This window comes from Melospiza melodia, chromosome 1 (genome assembly GCF_035770615.1).
Source record: "Melospiza melodia melodia isolate bMelMel2 chromosome 1, bMelMel2.pri, whole genome shotgun sequence".
Classification (NCBI taxonomy): domain Eukaryota; kingdom Metazoa; phylum Chordata; class Aves; order Passeriformes; family Passerellidae; genus Melospiza; species Melospiza melodia.
Window position 1 is genome coordinate 108,498,824 of NC_086194.1, and position 21,558 is coordinate 108,520,381.

A 21,558-nucleotide genomic window follows, 5' to 3' on the forward strand; every position below is an offset into this window, starting at 1 on the left:
CTGCAGAGCAGCCTAGTTTTACTTTCTATGCCTGCCTGATTGGAACTTCCCTCTTTTGTCTGCAAGTGGCCAGGATCCACATGTGACATTCCCAGGAGGGTTGCCTCAATGCCAAGACTAACACTGCTAATACTTCCTTGACACTGGGTGAAGATTCTTGCCTGGTGCATGAAAGCACTCACCTTTTCAGAACAGTAATACATGAGCAGCTCAGTCTGCAAACTGCCACTGCTCTCTATTGTTTGCAACTGAAAATTGAGCTTAAAAAACATTACCTCATCTCATAAAAGCTATTAGTTTACACTACTGATTCTCCTCACTGCAATTACTCCTTGTTCAAGATAACCTGCTACCTCATATTCCTGTATCTTTTTGTTGTTAATAAGGCCTCAAACTTAATATTTTTGATTTTTTGAAAAAGTTTCAAGAGCAACACATTAATGAAATCTGACAGTCAAGAACTCCCTTTAATGCCCTTGCATTATTTAATATCTCCTTCTCACCAAGATCTACAGCCACCTCCTCAGCCAACTCCTGCCCCACCCTGTAATGTTTCTAGATTCCATATACTTTAGCACAGTATTTTCCTACATAAAGGTCATACAAAATATTTGTCCAAGGACAGCGTTTTAACCCACTGCATTCCCTCTGCCTCACAAAAATGATTTAAAACAAACATATATATGAGGTTAGTCATTCCATTCTAACTTTAGAAAAATTTCCCCTCCACTAATTCTTTCCTTCAGCATTTATTATTAAGTCTTGCCCCACAAAAGGCTAAGACTAACAAGCCTGCTGTAGGGCAGATCACTTTCTCACTGTCCTCAGAGGCATCATCAAATTTCATACTGTCTTACTGCTTTCCAGTCAAGTATACTGACCTGACTCAATACAAAACTAAATATTTGCTGCCAGCCTGAAACTTCATACAGCAGTTCTTTCAACATGCAGGGACACAGAGTAGCATTAAACCATCCTGTATTATCAAACAAGTAGGAAAACTTGGTGACAGATACACAAAAATTCTGCAAGACTGCATTTTTCTATGAATGGTTTAAAATTATAAAACTCACACCCACAGTCAAAAAGAACCTCTAAGACTTGTACCTCAGTTGATTATTTTAAACATACCATGAGTAATTGTGTGTGTTCATTTTAACCATCATATTCCTTCTCAAATACCGGAAGAAGAAACTTAACTGAGGTGCAAGGAAAAGAAAAACATTCCTTACAATTCAAGCTTCAATTCTTGCAACTTTTTGAATGATTACAGCCTCATCATTTTATTTCTAGAAAGAAACACTATTACTAAAAGACAACTAGCCTAAAAGCAAAAATCCCAGGTATTAAGACAAAAACATAGAAAATGCAATTCAGAAGTGATCTGCCACTCTCAGTTTTATACCTTCTCAAAAGTCAGTTTACTTGAGAGATGCTTCCCAAGTGGTCATTCCTGGTAAATGAGTCAAAGTAGAGCAAAACCAGAAAATACCTGCATGTTTATATCAAAAGTTACAGATAAATTTACATTATTGCACAATGGAATATACATAATATAATAAATACCTATTAAACACACTCATACATGGTATATGAGCAAATTCTCTATATAACAGAATGAGAGCTAACATTATCTCCAGGTGAAAAGCCTATGCATTATAGTCTTAGAACACGACAGAGGTAACAATAGGGACAGAGGTGAGTTAACCTTACCATAAAACTGAAACACCCAAAATTTACTAGGGGGCTTCAAGAAAGCCTGGATATAATTAAAGTCAAGTGCAACATTCAGCACTAAATGCAGTCAAGTCTTTGCCTCAAATGTGGTTTTGAAATAACATTTCCAATTCTCAGCTTCCATGCACCTTCAGTTTTTTGCCTGGAATTTGGACATGTTCCATGTAAGTACTGGAACACATAACAGTGGAACAAGAAAGGCCATGTCAGCCTTGCATAGTTAACATACTCTGTGGACGGTAAGCAATGCAGTGGAATGTGTCTGTCTGTTCTCCTATGTGAACTTTCTTGATAAGGATGACCTACAACCAGCACACACTACAGGTTATACTGATGAACTCTTTGTGATACCATGAATCCAAATTTCAGATTCACTGCAACTGTGGTATAACACTTTTATACAAAAACATTGAACAAAATAGCTCATCACTTCACCACTCTGCCAAAGTAACAAGTCCAGGAGAAAAGCAGTGCTGCTCTCTTGCAATTAAATCTTTGTTTACAGCTAGTCAGAATACCAATATTCTTTGGGATAAATGATTAACAAGAACAACTTTTAAGAAAGGAAATTATGCAGCTATCTTCAGGTTTCTCAATGGATAGAAAGTTACTCTGGTTACATCCATATGCAAAATCTACCTTCTTTTTTCCTTTGTCCAGGTTTACAGTACTTGGTTTTTATTCCCCTCCTACAGACAGAACCACTGGGAAAACAAAGTAACATCTGAAATATCATTCAGCAGAATGATTAAGAAGAAAGTTACATATAGGTGGAACTACAAAAGTGCCATGTCATCTGGTAACAAAATGTGATGAAAATCAGCTCTGTAGGCTCTATAAAGATCTTGTTCCTAAAGAATGAAATGAAAGTTTTATCTCTATTCTCCCTGTTCTACTCTCTGAAAGATTCAGTATTTTGAGATACCATTAATGTTCTACCACCATTTTCAAAGATGTTAGTACTAGTTCAAAATTCCAAAACATACAAGTTTTAATCAGTGTTGTAAGTTTAGACTATTTAATCAATTGTCTTTCTATTAAATTTAAATCCACCCCATATTTTGTAGTCTCGAGCATATGTACATTGTCAACAAGATAACAGAAATGACACATAGGAATATCCATTTGTTTAAACTTACAGTAAATTTATCTTAAGTTTCTTCTTACCCATGAGATTTGTTTTCTTTAATGTTATTTTCCTATATACTCCCCTTACGACTTTGAAAGAAAGAAATCCTTTTGCAGTAAGAATTCTGTGTTCAGAGAGCTGCTACATGACAAGCAATGCTCAGTTGGTTCCATCCCACTGTCTTTAGAATGAGAGAACTCTCCAATTCCACTTATGCTATTATATGGACAAAGGCCAAGCTTCAAGTATTCTGCTTTTCCACTGTTACTTTCTACTATTTGTTGATGAAAATATAATTATGTCAATGAACATAAAGCATACTTATGCATATGTAAATATTAGCCTAACGTTAGTTCAAAGTGCAACATCTATCCAAATTTTGAACCTTCACAGACCAGAACCAGGTACCACTAAAACACAAACAACCCCGAAGAATTTTCAACTTTAATTTTCCACTGATAATACTGACATTCTTTAAAGAGAAAACACTGAACTCTATGCTTTAGAAGAAGTAATCCTGTTCAGGTCTAGTTCTCCAAATTCTGACAGATTAGAAAAATTCAACATATTTCAGCAATAATTGTAAAAGCAGAGAAAGTAAAAAACCTAGAAAACTTATTTAAAATATCCAAAACTCAGAGTACATATTTTTATCCATATATCTTGTATCTATGTCTAGTCTCTTCAGAAAGCACCTTCCATTTTAATAATGTACTACTGCATCATTTAATATATTTCTGTTTATTTGTCTTCTGGATAATTATGCCATGTGATATCCATATTTAATTTCTTTAAAATATGGAACTGTCAATTAACACATCATCCAGAAATGAATTAAATGTGGAGAAAAACATCTTGATATGAGAAACAGTTTCTCTGAAGCAACAAAGAAAGATTTCACTAGTGGGGAAAATCTGTTCAGAGCCAAACTTTTTGTTTTTCAATAAGTACATGCCCTTCAGTTCATGACCAGTTGACTCCCAGACTGACCACAGACCCAAGGTATTCTTTGGTCTCTTTGGTCACAGAGATAAAACTGAATTATGTTGGCAATTAAAATAAACACACAAACACAGAGTCAGGCTGAATTTTTCTGCTAATGTAAGCAGAACTTGGATACAGAAATTTTTTGCAGCTGGTTTCAAATCCTTTTGAGAAATGGACCTTATGACACTACCAGAGTGTGGCAAAGCCTGTTCTTAGGCTGATATCAAGGTTAGATAATCAAGAAGGGCCATCCTCACAGAAAAGTACAGCCTCCCTCATTACCAGCTCAGTACTCAAAGAACATAAATCTGCAAAACCCTTTTCTTAGGCCATAACACAGCAGGGTAGCTGCACTCCCTGCTTGTTTCATGTAGAGCAGTAATGAGTTCTACATCACCCCTGTGAACAGCTCAGCATCACAGCTGCAGTAAAGGAGGCCCTTACAATTCCTGGATGGAGGAGGTAACCAGCAGTGGCACCCTAAGGATACACTGAAGTTCGGGAGAGAAATCAGTTGGGTTCAGAATTTCAAAAAAAATCATAGAATGGTTTTGGTTGGAAGGAACCTTATGTATCATCTGGTTCCAACTCCCCTACCATGGCCAGGGACACCTTCCACTACTCCAAGTTGTTCAAAGCCCCATCCAGCCTGGCCTGGGACACTTTCAAGGATGGGACAGCTGCAACTTCTCTGGGCAACCCATTCCAGTGCTTCACCACCCTCACGGCAAAGAATTTCTTCCTAATATCTCATCTACATCTCCCCTCTCTCAGTTGGAAGCTAGTTCCCTCTTGTTGTATCACTACATGCCCTTGTACAAAGTCCCTCTCCAGCTTTCTTTAGGTACCAGAAAGCTGCTTTAAGGTATACACAGTTCCTTCTCAATGGTTCCCGTTTTGCACTCACTGCCTAAAGGAGGAAATGGGGAACAAATTTCACTTGTATAGTGCTAGCCTTCAGGCCAAGCACTACACTTAAAGCTGTGTAAACATCTGTTTACAAATTTGTTTACAAAGAAAAAATATACTACTATGCATTAATTTAATACCATTTTGAATTCCTCACCTTACACCGATCCTTGTGCAGGGCAGTTGGCAATTATGCCAGCTCACTGACAGACAAGACAATTCCTAGGGCATGGTGCAGACAAACAATGGAAACTATATACTAACACGATGGTCCTCCTCTTACTCTCCTTCTACTTCACTTCCCAATATTACACACATATATGAACACATAGCATGTAAAATACGTACTAAAATCAGACTAATTCTGGATATACTATGGTGAAAATAACTATTTTAACCTATCAGATAACTTATATTTCAATCAATATCCAATGTCCAACAGACAAAGTTAAAAAACAAAATCAGTCTGCAGAGAACTGCAATAAGACTTGGGAAAATACAACTTTTGGGTGCACTTTTGAATGTCCTATTAGAAAGCATAGTGTAGTCTAAGATATCTAAACAATACAACTTGCTCCGCAAAATGCTTATTCTCAAATAAGGTAAATTGGATAAAATAAATATAATATTAAAAAATACACACAAATCTTACACACAATTCTACTTAAATGTATCCACAGTTTTTCTGCATGGTAAAATAATTCTACTGAAAGCTGATTCAGAAGTTTCCCTTGTTTTCATTTAAAAATGAACTGATATATTAAATCAGTACTAAAGGTTATAAACCTTGCAGAATAAAATACATTAAAAATACAGAGTACAAGCCTCCATTAACTCCCTTACCCTCCCCACACCCAAATAAAGAGACCGTACTGAAGTACAAAAGACTGAACAGAATAGTCCTACTGAGCCACAACGTCTTCACTGTTTACATCTTTGCATTTCTGAAAATATGTACTGACATCACTACAGGAGTTTATAAAGCCTCCTTCTTTCAGGAGGAGTCCTTTTTACTAGTCCTTTGCAGGAGAAGCATATCCCAGTTGAGGAGTTTCCTTTAAATATTAATTACTTATTCACAGTTGATAATGATCACCAGATCTGTTTCTTTGTGGTTCCCATATCATATAGAAGACTTTTATCCAGACATAATCTGCATGCCAAGATTTTATGACATTGAAGTTGGTTGGCTTGAAAGTAAATTAAAACAGCACTTTTTAAATCCACTTCATAAGCAGTAATTCTGCAATTTGTTATGACAAAGCTACATCTTTAACATCCTTTGGAGATACCACAACTCAGGGAAGGTCCCATATTTCATCTGCAGTTTTCAAAAAAATTTCCATGTATTTAAAAAGAAAGTAGTTTTCCGAACTTACGTTGACTTTGAAGCTTTGTACTGAGCCATCCAAAAAGTGGACGTTACAGATTATTTCTGATCGGGTTTTCTCTTTTGGTAGCTCTGATGCTCGTATGTTATTTATCCTCCCACCTAAGGCTCGTAAACGGGAGTTCATAACTATTGCTGAATAACCTATAAAACAAAAATTATGTTTAATGACACTTCTTATAATTCTCTATATTTGTTTTTCAGAGTAACTTACAACATCATGAAGACCTCATTACACCCCAAGCTAACAAATGCTTCTTATAGAAAAGAATAAGTTGTAAAATTAGCCTGTTGTAAACCAGAACATAAATGCATAAATATGGAGGGGTTCCCATACTGTAAATGGGAACATTATCAAGAAAATTACAGGTAATCCCTGCAATGTATACCTGGGTTAGGCATGAGTCACTGCCTCAGTTTAAATCAGTAAAAAACCCCAAACAGCTACTATAATGTAGGAAGGCAACATCAAGACAAGTTTTTATCATCTGTAGCTAGGAAACTCCTTACCCCCTTTTACATTTCCTACATATTTCTGCATTTACAATACAAGTTCCACTACAATAATTCTGTTTACTCTCAGCTGACAAAACAGTCTTGAGTTAATGCAAATCAGGTTCTATCAAGTAACACTTTGTTTCAGGAATATATATGCAAACACCATATGTAAGGCAAGCAGAACTAACTCTTAAAACATGTCAATATTTTACAGTCTAGCATACATCAATTCACGAAGCCAGAAATTAATATCAAAGAAGAACATCCCACAAGAAAACACTTCTTTTGTTGCTTAAGCTTTTTTCTTTAAAAAAAAAAAAAACTCTTAATGAAAACCAAAACTCTAAAAACCAGTATTTACAAATTAAAACAAACAAAAGAACAACCCATCAAACAAAAAAAGCCATTCATTGAAATAAGAAGTGAATTAAATTCAGACAAGCCTGTAAACATTTCAAGCCTCTCTTCACTGGATCAGTTTACCAATTAACATCACAGCGTTTAAAGCCAGTTGGCAAGCGAAGCAGGGGATAGTTTTCCAGGTTAATTACCATACCAATTACCAAACCATTCAAACCATTCCTCACTTATAAGGGGACAGCTACAAAGAGACTTGCATAATGCGAGTGTTACGTAGACTGCTGGCCAAGCTAGACGGGACCTATATGAGCACTATTTTGCCATCTCCCCTTTTTTCTGTATCTGCCTTAAAACACAGGCTGGCTTTTCTTTTATGCAGCTACAGAAATTGACCAATTTAGAAAAAAAAAATCACTCAAAATAGCAAAGCATTGCCTCTACTACATATCTCTTTGAAAGAGAAACATGAAAAGCATGAAGAGCCATGAAATGTAAAATTGCATAAAGTGCTCTTTTTGGGGTTGCGAAGACAACAAAGCAGCGCAGTGATCCTTCTCCACTCAAGTCTGTGTAATCTATACTCAGAAGCAGCTAAAACAATTGCCTTCTCACAGACAGCTCAGAAGTCAGACACACATTGGCATTCAACACTTCCAACAACACTCTCATGGGTTTTTTTTTCAGCCAATTGATAGTTCACCATTGTATATTTTCTAAAATCAAAACTGTAAGCTATCAAGACGCATTTTTTTAGCCAGCATGCATTTTTTTTCCTCAGAAAAGGTGTGGGTTGGGGGTTTTAGATATTTTTTTCTCTGGTTCTTTTTTTTTCTTTTGTTTTTAAATGAGGGGATAAAAAGGAAGAGGCAATCTTTAGGAGAATTATGAACAATATTTCCATATAAACCACCAAACACTCCTGTTGCTTTGAAATTTTTCTTGATATACAGTCTGCATTTAATCATAGTTTTGGTTTTGGGGTTTTTATATCCAGAAAATGGGCTAATTCATGACTGGTTGCTGTTAAATAAAACATACAGTTATCCAATTATCAAGAGTATACAAAAAGTTGATGACAAACTAGGATTGTAAAGGAAGCCTTCAGTCTCACATTCTCTAATTTTCTAGCAGCTAAGTTTTAAACTATTTATTAAGCACTATGTTCACCTTTCACCAAAAAGTCAAGAGGCTACATGAATTATACTACAAAGTCTTTTCTCCACTCTCCACCTCAGCTGGCAAAAAACACCTTCTCATTTGCAAAGTAGCTCTCTACCCACTAGTCCAGTGTTAAGTGGAAGGTTGTCCTTCACTGTGGGCCAGCCACTAGATGAGAGAGAATGTTTTGGTAGCCACATTCAAAGCTTCATCAACCTGGCCTTAAGGGCTCAGTCTGCATTGCAACACCTAACAGTCCCTAACACAGACTTCTCCATTCCTGGGAGAAAGGCTATTTGACCCCTTTTGCTTATAATGCCCGACCTGTCTTACACTTCCACCATTCCCTCTCTCTATGCCCTAATTATATTCAAACTTTGCCAGGCTTCAGCAGAGCGCAACAGTCCACAGGAGTCTCCAGCACCCTGCTCCTGGTCTACCCAGAGGGAGTAAACAGTGCTCAGCCCCTGAAGCCCTAGTGCAGAACATGCTTCAAGTTAAGCTACACCTGGAGACCCTTCAGACATTTTGATACCTAAGTCTAAACCCTCTCCAGAATAGCATTATTTTTTCAAGTGTTACAATATAGCCAGATCTTGCTACTCACTTGTTCAAGCTTCCAATGCAGAAGCCAATAAAATAGCACCAATAACATTTATATACATATGTGCTTGCAATCCAGAAAAAAACAACAAGAAAAAAAACACCAGCAAAAAAGAAAACTCTTATAACTGCAAAAAAATTAACCTGAATAAATCAAACTGAAGATTTTTATTTAAATGACTGTGCATAGTAGCACAAGTAATTACAGGTCCATTTCATACCATGGTCCCTCTATAGGAAACCCAGCCTATCTATCTCCTGGATAACCTAAGCCATCCAGGAGCTAACAGTAACATATACTTTTGTATTGCAGTTCATTGTAAAATGAGAGGTGCTTAGTTTGAAATTTGTAGTCTTGCGCTAGTTTTTCAGTTACCTCTGGTTTAACACCTTCAGGTGATCTGCTGGATGCTGGGTTATTTGCTCCAAGTGAAGCAGTGAGTTGGAAATTTATAATGAGAAATTCAAACCTGCTACTGTGACCAGTTTGCATTGGGTTCACAAATGAAAACCTGAAATTCCTTTATTTTTACCATTTTATGTAAAATCACACCAGGAACACAGAGTTCATAGTTTGTGCTTATGGCAGGCAAAGAGCCCCAGCTGGGGCTATCCTCAACAAAGCCAGCTGACCACAGGAACTGTGCCAAGACAGGGACAAATGGCTGAGTGTTTGGATGCCACAGCTATCAGTCAACTGGAGCTCAAGGGGACTAACCAAGGCCTAGGGAACTGCCACCAGCTGGAGTCCCCAGCAGAGAAAGCCACACCTTCTCATTCCCACCTCCGTGGCCTTGAGCACCACTGCGCCCAGTGAGCTCCTCAGGGAGCTGTGTTAGGAGTGTCACAGCACAGGAACCTGCCGACACCACTTTTGTATGTCCCACCTCAGCGTGCCACATGCTCAGCAAGTCTGCAAGGAAACAACTTAGAGAATCCCAAGCCTAAAGGGCAAGGCAAGGAGAACAGGAGACAGGTGAGCAGCTGAGTTGTTGGCACCTGCTCCACGACTTTTCATCCATAAGTGAGCTGTTTAAAGCTGCATTTTAAATTGGGCCAGATTACTGGAATGGCTTATGGACCCCAGTGCAACACGTAGAAGCACATGAAGGAACCTGCAATGGCAACTGCTTCTGGGGAAGGGAGAGGGGCTACTGAGATGCCCAGCACAACCAGAAACCTTACGCTTCTAAGACAAGGGCTCTTAAGCCCTAGCAATCACCCTCCAGCCCTGAGCAACCAGAACCAGCCATTACATGCAAATCTCAGTTCCTGTTTGTAGCCTCAGGAAGAAGGTTGATTCAGAAATGAAACCAAATTTTAAAAACCTGTAAGACAATTTAATATTATCAACAAGTCAGTACTTCAATGATTTTTTCCCTAAAAAAAACCAGGAAGTTGGGAGGTACATTTTAATTAAACAAACAATCAAGACACATTGAAAACCCAGTTATTTTCACAGTTATAAAGTATAAAACATACTTGTGGAATTCTATCCCATAATGAAATCATGCAGTAGGCTTACAGGAGAAACAAATACAAGAACAGATATGGAAAGAAGTTAATGTTTTCCAAGTACATTAAACACATTTCTGGACAAGTTTGGTTATGCATGCCTTCTCCTACAGTAATGTTGCAGTCAAGCAGAACAAAAATAACATGTTTTCCTCATCTTTGGTATTGAAGACTGACTTTTAAAACTACATTTTTTCCATACCAGCATTTGAATTCTTTGGAAATTGCTGGTAAAAAAGCATAAGACTCCATTATCAGTATAACTGCTATTAACTTATTTTTTACCAAGTAATTAAATCAAGGGCAGATTTGCTGAGTATACACTCAAAGACCTTCTACATATAATCACACTGTGTATAACTGTTAATAGATTTGTTGGGTTTGTGATTGTTTGAGGCCTTTGTTGTTTTTGTGGGTTTTTTTAAATAAATTATTTATTACCTCCACTTCTTCAGGTCAGTAGGGATAATTTACTCCTGTAAATGGGTACACTCATGTTTTTTGTAGGAGGAGACTACTGCACTAAGTTTTTTCAGTTTATTACAGATTTGACTGAAAACACTGGCCTCTCAAAAATCAGAGATATTACAGAATCAGTGGGAATATCATATACAAAAGGATAGTGCTTCCAACTCACTTTCATTGTCTGAGTGACCACCCCGACAAGGAAGGGGAAAACAGTAGTACTAACAACATGGTCAAGTCTTGTATGTCCTTTCAATAACAGTGACATTTTATGGTTATCTGTTCCTTTACTTAAAAGGTACAAAATAACTGACATGGGAATGGAAAGAGGCATAAAAAAGTAAAGGTGTCTTTGTGGCAATGTATATCCCTAAGACAACTGATACAAATGCTCTTCAGCATGCATCAGCCCATGTAGTTAAGAATTACTTACACAGAGCCCTATCTATCATCAGTGCATCTTAATGACGACTAAATTATTCAGCCAGATTTTCCAAATAGAAGAATTAGGCTTAACTCACAACGTATGAAAACCAGGTTCTGCTTCCACCTTCTGCAGAGGAAACGCTTTATCTTTTCCACATTCCCAATAAGAAACTAAATGCCCCCCTATTAATAAAAAATTCAGCTCTTCTATTTCTCTTGGGAAAATCTCAAGAGGTATTTACCACAATACAAATTACCAAGCATTACTAAAGCAATACCCAAAGTAAAAGATAAACGTCAGTTTGAGCAGTGGGTGCAGATCACCATTTTATCCTTATTTGTAGTTATTTCTTCACCAAAATTTCCTGACATATTCATGGAGGTTATATAGAAGGTAAGTGTGGAAGCCAGAAGCAACATGACGAAACTTCACATTACTTGGAAGAACAAAAGCTAAAAAAAATCCGATCCAAAGCAATTAAACCATAAATATAGAACAAGCATGAAAGCTTTAGATGATTAAGCCTTACAGATTATGGTATAAAAATACCTCCAAACTGAGATATAAAGAATAAAAGACTTGTTGCAGCATGGCCTTCCTTAGAACAGGAATAAAGGTTAATATCCATATTGAAAGTTGGTGCATGTATGTAGATACACACATAACTTCCAAAGCAGTAGCTGCAAGTTTTCAAACCACTTCTCTTTAAGAAGGGCAGCAATATCATTATAATAGAGACTCTTCACAGCAAAGTTAAAATCAAAAATTAATTTTATTAAAGATTTGGCTTTCTTAGATTTGTTTCCAGTGGCTATGACACCTATGATATTTTCAAGCACAGCAAAACTACTTATCTGCCTTGTAAGCAACCAATAGGTCTAGCTAAGTATTCTAAGAATGATATCAAAAATTGAACTACTAGTGCTTAAATCATTCTAGTTATCATCTTTGGTTTTCCAGAAAAAAAAACAAAAAACAAACAAACCTATAGGCAGAGATTCTTCACAGAAAATTAGTTCATATAAGCAAAAAACATAGGCATTTTGAAGTTATACCTCAAAAAGGCATAACACATATTGCCAGCCCATAATTTACCAGAACCAGCACAGAACTGAGCAAAGAGAAAACATCCTTCCACAGTAAAATATAATGATACCTCTTCTTCATTTAATAGCCCTTAATGCCAGAGTTCACCCACAAATAAGCCTTCAGGGTAGACCACATACAGTATGACACCTCTATTTGTTTATTTAGAGAGCATTTCAAAGCATTTTAGTTTCAATGAAGGTAGGTACAAGGAAGAAAGACTCATTCTAAAAACAAAAACCAGACCACAACTAATTGTGAATGCTCTTTCCTCTTCTAACCAGCATAGAATTGGAATCTAGCTTTTTATTTCACTTAAATAAACTAGATTTGTTCCTAGGAATGTCTAGGAATCAGGTACCTACCTATCTACAGTAGTCATTGACTCTCAGAAAAGAATCCAATATATGCAGGTGAATAAATTTTAAAAAGTCCCTATACCACAACAAGAGGTTAGATGCTTAATTAGTGCATAAAAATAAGTAATTAAGTGATTTGCAAGCCTTCCCTGCACTTCATTTAGCTTTTCATTATGACACAACCCTGGTAAATTCATATTGCAAAGAGTTTTCATGGGAAATCCAGCTATTTTAAACTCTGGATTCAGCAACACCAGACATGAATATCAAAAACAGACTAGTAGAGACGGATGGGGGAGGAAATATGCCTTTCATCTCTAGCATTATAATGTACCCTGACTGACATGCCACTGAGACCCCACTAACCCAATATCATACTGAAGGTAATGCCAGCAGCGTGAGCAGCTGCAGTATCTGGTGCAGAAAAGCCATGCACCACAGTAAGCTACCAATCCTCATTTCAGTTCTGCTGCCTGGGACCTACATACTCTCATGCAGCTGCACTGGGAACATTATTTCTGTTGGGGACCATCCTAAGTGGCAGAGTAAAAACACTAAGTGACCAAATTATCCTGAAAAAAAAAGGGAATAGTCACCTCAAACTTTTGTTCTATATATACATATATACTCATTCCAATGCAAATCTTATAAACAAAGATTTAATTTCAACTTTTCTGAGACCCTTGTTTCTTCCAGTCCTCTCCTTTTGAAAAGGGTGTGCTGTAAAGATTTACCAAAAAGATTTTTACCCAAAGAGTTGTAAAACATGCACAGCTTCAGCCATCCCAACAGTTCTTGCTGCTAAGACTGAAGAGGCAGAACAGGCTGCCATCAGGGTAACAGAGATTATTAGACCAAAATAACCATACTCTTTACATAGTAATAGCCTTTACATGGGGGACTGGGGGTTAGAAGGATTATCCCAGCCTTTCAGCAACATGCTCAGCAGCAAAGACTGCTTATCTGAAAACTTAATCTTGAAATCAGATAACCTAAAGGTAACTAAACTCTAGAAGAGCTTATTGGTGGAAAAACAATACTGACCATGAATTTCAGTGTTGTTCAGATCTTGTGTTTTTAACATCCCTTATTCCAACTTCTGAGGTAAATATTTTGGTCACATTTGATTCAAAAACATTGTATGAATAACTCCTCAAACTTCCAGGGTACAGATCTGGTAATGCCAACTTCACAAATGCTCTTTTGCATATATACAATAAAACCACACAGGTAAGGCACTGTAGAATCCAATGTGTCATTTCAGAGAGAATGAAGCATTATTGCTAGACCTAAGACACAGGATTAGCACAAGTAAAGAGATGGTATCTACTGCATGCAGAATGACTGAGAGCAGAAAAACTAGGGGGAGGGAAAAGCAAGAGACCTCCCTACACTGCTAAAATCCTGTGAAATACAGGGGAGAACAAGACACACCTACAATGCTTTCACATTTTTTGCAGATTTTACTGCTCACATCAAAAATTCTTTATGATGCTCATTTTCAAAAACCATTTCTAAAATAACACCTTCAGCCAGTGTGTTGAGGGCAGTAAACAGCATGCTGCTTCACTTCCTGCACAGTGCCAATCAAAGAGTTCAGGAACTCTATGGCTTCCTCTATTGCCTGCCTCAGCTTTAAGCAGACCACAGAACAAAAGAAAATCATCTCACCAAAAAATGCAAGGGCTACCATTACTTTATTTTCCAAATAATGCCTTTGGGTGGTAACTAACAATGTTGCATGAATTCAAAATAAAAATTGCTGAAAGCCAAAGTTCACCTTCCCCAGCTTGGTAGTGCCTTACACTAACAACACTGAAGAGTGGAAGTGAACACTGAGTCAAAGTGAAAGCTGAGCACTGCAGTGCCCAGCTGTCAACATTTTCCATAAATATGAGAGTTTATATAGAATAAGTAATTTACACCTTCAAATTTTCAAAACCAAGTAAATAAACATCCACCACTGAAATTTATAAAGACAAGCAACTAACATATTCAGAAATCTTAGTTAGCAAATTAATCGTCACACCCAAAACTGAAATACAAAAAATACCTCATTGTATTGGCAATGAGCCGTGTGTCATGAAACTTTTGTATGACACATAACATGAAACAAGAACCATCATGTCAATTCTCCTGCCAAGTAAAGCTGTTACATTTAAGCAGAATTATAATCATCTGCATGACAGATTCAAGATGAGATGTAGAAAAATAACCAAAGCTTTAAGGATTAAAACGTATTTCCAAAACATGCTTTTAGAGGGAAATTCTACTTTTTTACTATATCCGTAGTATGATACTAATCAAACAGTCAAGAAACTTTCGCTTCTACTTCTGGCTTTAAAAATGCCCTAAAGTAAAACTGGGATTATTCACACAAATCTCACACTAGCCACTATGCTTACAGGTTAATATAAATCTCTACCCCATATAGGGTAACATAAACAAATACATATAATTTTCACTTTTGAGAATGTTGGTGAGAGTGTCAGAAAAGTATCAAGTCCCCATATAATGTACTCTATGTGAGACACACTTTTCTGATAGCAACTTTGAACTGTTGTCCTCCACTTATGAGTTAAATCACAAACTGCAGAAAATGCCTCTTATGGTACAGGCATATTGAAAAAAAAAAAAAAAAAAAAACAACAAACACCAGCTTTCTAAAACAATCCTCTTCTCATATCTCAAATACATGCCTAGAGTAATTTTTCCCGTGCATATTAACCAGACAAATAAAAGAGACCTTTTACAACTTTTGCCTCCAATTAACACAGTATGTTTGCATGTCAAAGCTACAGTTATCTAAGATTTCAGTCTTTCCGACACGACTCATGCCATTGTACCTCACAAAGCAAAACACATTTAAGCTGTTTTTTAAGAAGCAGGTAAACAGTAGATTGCATGCAGAACAGAGTACAGACTCAACATAAAGGTGTGAATCTAGATGTTCACATACTATTTCTGATGCTGGCACTATTGACATTTTGTGAGCCGGTTGCTTTCCTCCACCTCAAATTGAACATGGACCAGGACAGAAATAATTGGCAAAGCATACTTTTGAAAACTGTGAAAAAGCAGGGGTATAGGTAGCTGGAGTGTGGATACACTTAAAAACTTGTTCTTCTACATAAGGTCTGAATGGCCCTTAAATATTTCAGCTCAGAAATGCTGTTGGCAGTGGTGACTGCCATTTTTTTGCCAAGGGGAAAGAAGGAAAGAAAACACCTTAATCATGGATGTGAGAGTATTAATGAGTACTAATGTCATGGAAAGCTAACTCAGCCGTTAAAGAAAACAGAAATTCCACACAAAATTCAGTGCTGGATTGTTAAGAAAAAGCCTGAAATTGAGAAATAGCCTGAAATTACAGATGACTGAAGTTTCCTTTGTGCATGGACACAGTTGAGTAGTGGATCAAGATGTGCCACTGTTACCCAGTGTTTTCCACTGTGGGCAATCTGCTCAATCTGCTCAATCTACTTCTCAACACAACAGAGGACTGTGTACCATTCAGGCTTGGGAAGAAAAAGTCTTATTACTGGCAACAAAAAAACCCAGTTCATACATTTTGCAAGAAAACATTTCGGACCTCAGAAGAAAACCTATCTTGTAAATTGCGTTAATGAACAAAAAACTCTTCAGAATTACTATGAATTATCTTTCTGAACCCAGATACTTCTTTTAGAACTTAAAGCTTAAAACTTCACAGAACTGTTTTCTATACATTCCTGTTTCATATATTTTATAATACACATTCTGCTGCAAGCCTTTGAAATATGTTCCGTTAAGCATGATGGAAGACTTCTGTTATAAAACCTATGGCTTCAAAAGGTCTCCAAAGGGATTTGGAACACAGCACAGGCAATCTGCAGTTAACCACAGAATACTATTGAAAAAGATTAAATGGTAGAATAATCAAATGACAGCAATTCTTCCTTTAAAAGAAAAAGGAAGGACACAATAGCAATCTGGAAATTGAAAGTTATGCTATGAAGGAGAACTTCAAGCTGTATGGAGAGAAAAAAGTATTTCTTTTAAAGACTATAATTCTATAATGCACTTTATACTCCAGCACTGTTCAAAATGATGAGTTCAGGAGATCCTCAAGTCTCACAAAACTAGTTGAAGGAATTACACAAAGTTCTACTTCATGATTATTGGGAAAGAATTTGAAAACGTGCTGCAGAAGTCTTGCATCTTGGAATCAAAACCTAAACAACATGATAAAATTAAAACACCTCCTGATACTTTGATCATAACGTCTTGTTTTTACATATTCAGATAAACAAAACTGAAGTTGTTCACGTAAGAAGTTTACTTGCCCTGTGAGGGGACTAAGAGAGAAGAACACCTCCAGAAAATTTACAACTTTTTATATGGGCATCTAGTGATAGGAAAGGGGGTAATGACTTAGGCTAAAAGAAGAGAAATTCAGTTTAGGTATTAGGCAGAAAATCTTCACTATGAGGATGGTGAGGCACTAGGATGGGTTGCCCACAGAAGCTGTGGATGCCTCACCCCTGGAAGTGTTCAAGACCAGGCAGCACTGAGCTTTGAGCAACCTGGTCTAGCAACCTGGAAGGTATTCCTGCTCACGGTAGGGGTCTGGAACTAGGTGATCTTTAGGGCCCCTCCCAACCCAACCCAACCCAACCCAACCCAACCCAACCCAACCCATTATATTTGATTTGTAAGTCAAGAAGAAAAAGCAAACACACACTGTGGAAAGCCAGTCTAGGAACATCTGCATTTTGTAAGCACTCGCCAGAGATGAACAGCTTACTGCCATTCTTTCCTCTCTTCATCTCATCTTCCTCCCGCATTTATGACTAATAGAAGTATTCGTATTTTAAGCTTATGAAAGCACACTATCTCTTCCCTTTTCAGGTTTTTTCACAGACTTCAAAACATCTAGTATCACAAGAATTTGTATCAATAAGATCAAACTGTTCTCCAGGACCTGCAGGAGCACTGACAGCAGCTCTGCAGCTTTTGTACAAGTCCTCCTCCTCCTGCACAAAGAGAATAGGCAAACAAAAAAAAACAACAATGCCATCCAAACTGGATAGACATTCTTCCAATTCCTGCATGTGCTTCGACATCCTTACTTTAAAAGAAGAAAGTAATTCCTCCACACAGTGAAGAAAAGATAAAGTAAACATACTACAAAACACATCCTAGCTTGCAAACAATTTGTGCTTTCTGCTTTTCCATAAGTATTTAAACAGTGTATGTTTCAAACCAGCAAAATCCAAACATTTACATCTTTACATCCCTGTTAGACAATTTTTTGACCACCCTACAAGATTAACATACACCCTGTGACCATGGTGCACCACACTAGAAGGAGACTGCTCCAAAAAGCACTCACCTAAAAGAGATGCTCCTGCATCTTCCCTCCACTGCAAATCCAGTGCCAGCTATCTCTTGGTCATTTTCTTCCTTTCAACACATAACTTCAGGCCCCAAAGAGCCAAAAAGCAACTTCCCAGTCAGGATTCGACAAGGTTTTGGTGCCAAGCTCAGGCTGGACAGCCATGTCCTTGGCAGCACAGATACCTCCCTAGACCAGGGAAGGCAGAGCATTCCTCCACCATCACAGGCTGGAGTGAGTATATTGGGACAGCTTTTAGACAAATATCCCCTAAGCCTTCTGCCATGAGGCCACCAAAGCAGAGTGAGCATGAGCCATGCAATCCAAACTGGAGTTTGGGGGAGTACAACTGAATGGATTAGAGTGTGATTTTGTAAAGGAGTCTGGTAAAGAACTGCTTGCTTTTGGGTGAAGTACTGCTTTGGTTTTGTTGGGAAACAGGGAAGGGGGGCTGTTTTAGGGTTTTTGGTGTTTTGTTGTTTCTTCTCCAATTCTTCTACTGACATATAACACTGGCACAAGTAATTCAGGCCACTTAGATCCTTTTTGTTCATTTTTAACATAGCTGTACAGCAAATGGGCATTTATAAAAAAGCCTCCTGTTGCCATCTGAAGTAATGCAAGTCTCTTCAGCCTTGTTAAAACTCCCATGCAGAGCCAAGATCACATAATTTAGAGATTTAAACCATCTCATTTTTGAGAATGCATCCCTACCTATCAACTGCTGCTATTTTTCAGAGTTTATAATTCAGAGCCTAGTTTGGTTTTTAAGTTCCAAATCATTCAGTGCACAATACAATGCCAAGCATTTTCAAACAAACTCACCAAATTTTGCCAAGTAGATCTGACATGCCCCAAGCCTTTCTATTTCAGTTTTTGTATTCCTGGCTGGCAGGTAGAATATTTATCTACTTCCCACAAAGCAATCTTAGCATGCTGTGGCAACCGATTACAGAGGAATGCAGGCACTAGGCCAGCATTGCTGGTTTATACTGAAACAGGAGCAAAAAAAGGAGAGCTCTGCTTACAGTCCTGAGATCCGGTATCTCTCCCAGTTTCCTCACTGCTCAGCTCTTTTACAATGCAGAGGTAATGGGCAATGCCTCCCCACAGGCAAATTCCTCAAAACCTAATGTGGAAGGGCTGGGAGAGGTAGAGGGGTTTGGCTGCAGCATCTCATCAGGTTAGAGCCATGATCACAGAATAGCTGGAATGAGAAACAGGACAGAAGTCCACAACTACTAATGGTTTTTTGCCCTTGTGTTTGTTCATGACCCAGCAATTCACCAGAAGTACATTTTATAGGAAAGGCATCAAAACAAGGACTACTTGAAAACACAGTACTGTATTTCTAGTTTTGCTTAAGACTAGTCAATTGACCAGAAATGAGCAGTACAGCAAATCAATGACAAACCAGCCTTTTTTTCCTGGAAATAGCTGATCATCATGAAACCTTTAATGGAGAAATTAATTTGAAATGGGCTCTTCAATGTCATCAAGCTTATTTTACCTTAGCAACTGAATAAAACAGATTAGCAACTTGATTTTGAAAGCTATTAGCTAAACCTTTACATAGATCTCTAATATTTAAGCTTATGCTGTAATCAGTAACAAAGGTAATGACCCCTACTCCAGATTGCCTACCCTAAATTACACCTAAATAAAAATACTCAGCTTTGTTTATTTTATCTTAATTGCCTTCCTAGTGCAAAATGTACCTTGTCATGACCAAGTAAGTGGTCTGCTTGCCCATGAGAGCTTTCTGAATGTGACATCAATATTTACTCATGCCAAATGCTCTCAACTGCTACATGATCTTTGGAATTAAAGTACAAATTCTGACCTATGCCACATACACTTTCCTACTATGAATAAAACCTAGTATTTCACCCAAGCAAGTTTGCCCCTTGCAAAAATGGGGTGGGGATTCAGCTTCAGCATGCACTGCAAATTAACTGCTAGATCTAGCCAAAACTTGCAAGGTATGTAACCTTCCACCGGGTTAAATTCATGCAGCAGCACAGAGCCACCCTCTTGAAGCATATGACAAGAACAGAAATTCTATCAAAGTAAAGGCAATTTGCAAGACTAGAAAGAATAGTTGGTAGAACAGTTTTGCTGGGGACTGATTGCAATTACAAGCTGGCTGCCTACCCTGAACCAGTAAACACAAAGCAGCCAAAGTGAATCACAGCAGCATGTTAGGAAGGGGGCTCTAAGAGATCTTCATAGCAGAGCTCTGGCTGGGAAGCACTTCAAAACCTTGAGGAAAAATCAAGAAGGGAATGCCTCCTGCTTTATTTCTTATCATATTCATGAAGAAAGAGCTCCCTTTTCCATATATTTCAAAAGCATTATATCAGATGAGCTCAAACATAAAAATAAATCAGGACTGATAAGACTAATTGAATCAGGAACTAGTGCAGGCTCTGAAGAATATAGCGGGTTTCAAGTAGAATAAGCAGAAGACCAGACATAAAAGCAAGTGCTGGATGAATAAAAGCATAATGGGATGGAACAAAGCAAATGGTAACACAGGTATAACAACCATGCAGAGGTTGGAAGAAGAAGAAATTAGATAAGACAGTGAAGGGGAATTACCTGGCATCTTTAAAAAAATGAATGAAGTTTGCTCCTGAAGAACTAGATCAGTGCCAGGCAAAAAAAAAGAAAAAAAAAGTATTAAGAATTTGTCCAAATTCCTACTACCACTCTTAAAAAAAAAAAGGGGGAGAGAGGTTAAACCATTGATTATTGTGAAATAAAATATGGTGTTTGGGGCATTTTTTTGGTTTGGGGTTTTTTTGGGAGGTCATGGTTGCTTGGTTTTTAAAATGTCCATTGAAGTTTCAGTATCTTTTGTGGGTTTCCCTTCATAAACGCTAGATAGCATGATTTCATGCTGAGTCTGAAGTGCTTCCTTGAAAGCACCCCATTTTAGTCCCAGCCAGTCTCAAGAAATGTTATCTGCACCGTTGGGTGAGAAGTCAGATTCATCCCATTCAACTATCTGACATTCTCTTACTACTGAATTTGTCACCTTTTTCTCCATCATGACTCAAATTATTCGTGTACAGACAGCTAACAGTGACCACATACACACCTTAACTTCTGTGACAGACATGCACTACTACACTTAAACACAGGTCTTAACATCTTGTTTTACAGATAAAGGTTTGATCTGCCACAAATATTTTGCCATCATTCACGTTTAATGCTTCAAGACCAACTCCTCAGGTCCACCTTATTAATATCTCCAGAAGGAGAGGGAAATAAAAACCTCAGAAGAACAAGGATGACAACTCTTTCTGGTGGTATTACTACAACCATCACCACAGACTGCACTAATTATTTTCTTCTACCTCGAGCTTTCAGTATGCAACAGTTCAGCAAACTATCACCTTCTTATCTCTAAGAACCTTTTGCTCAATGGCCAATATTAAATCATGAAAGGAAAAACTGGCAACATTATCAAAGATGTACAAAATTAGACAAGCACTGTAGTGTACTAAGCTTGTAAAAAAGAAATGTACATTCTTACTCATGTAGGTGGAATTA

General features: G+C 37.6%; 1 protein-coding gene across 5 annotated transcripts in view; it reads right to left on the minus strand.

Annotated features, from left to right (window-relative positions):
* PTPN3 (protein tyrosine phosphatase non-receptor type 3) overlaps positions 1–21,558 on the minus strand; it is a 157,735-nt gene that overhangs the window by 82,559 nt on the left and 53,618 nt on the right. For 3 of the 5 annotated variants that reach the window (XM_063163815.1, XM_063163804.1, XM_063163793.1), the window contains exons 1-2: positions 20,602–20,618; positions 6,142–6,296 (exon numbers count right to left, since the gene is read on the minus strand). In XM_063163815.1, coding sequence (XP_063019885.1) covers positions 6,142–6,296; positions 20,602–20,608 — 162 coding nt within the window. In that variant the 5' untranslated portion in view covers positions 20,609–20,618. Of the gene's footprint in view, positions 1–6,141; positions 6,297–20,601; positions 20,619–21,558 lie in introns of those variants that run through there. The other 2 variants (XM_063163824.1, XM_063163834.1) reach the window with 1 other exon arrangement.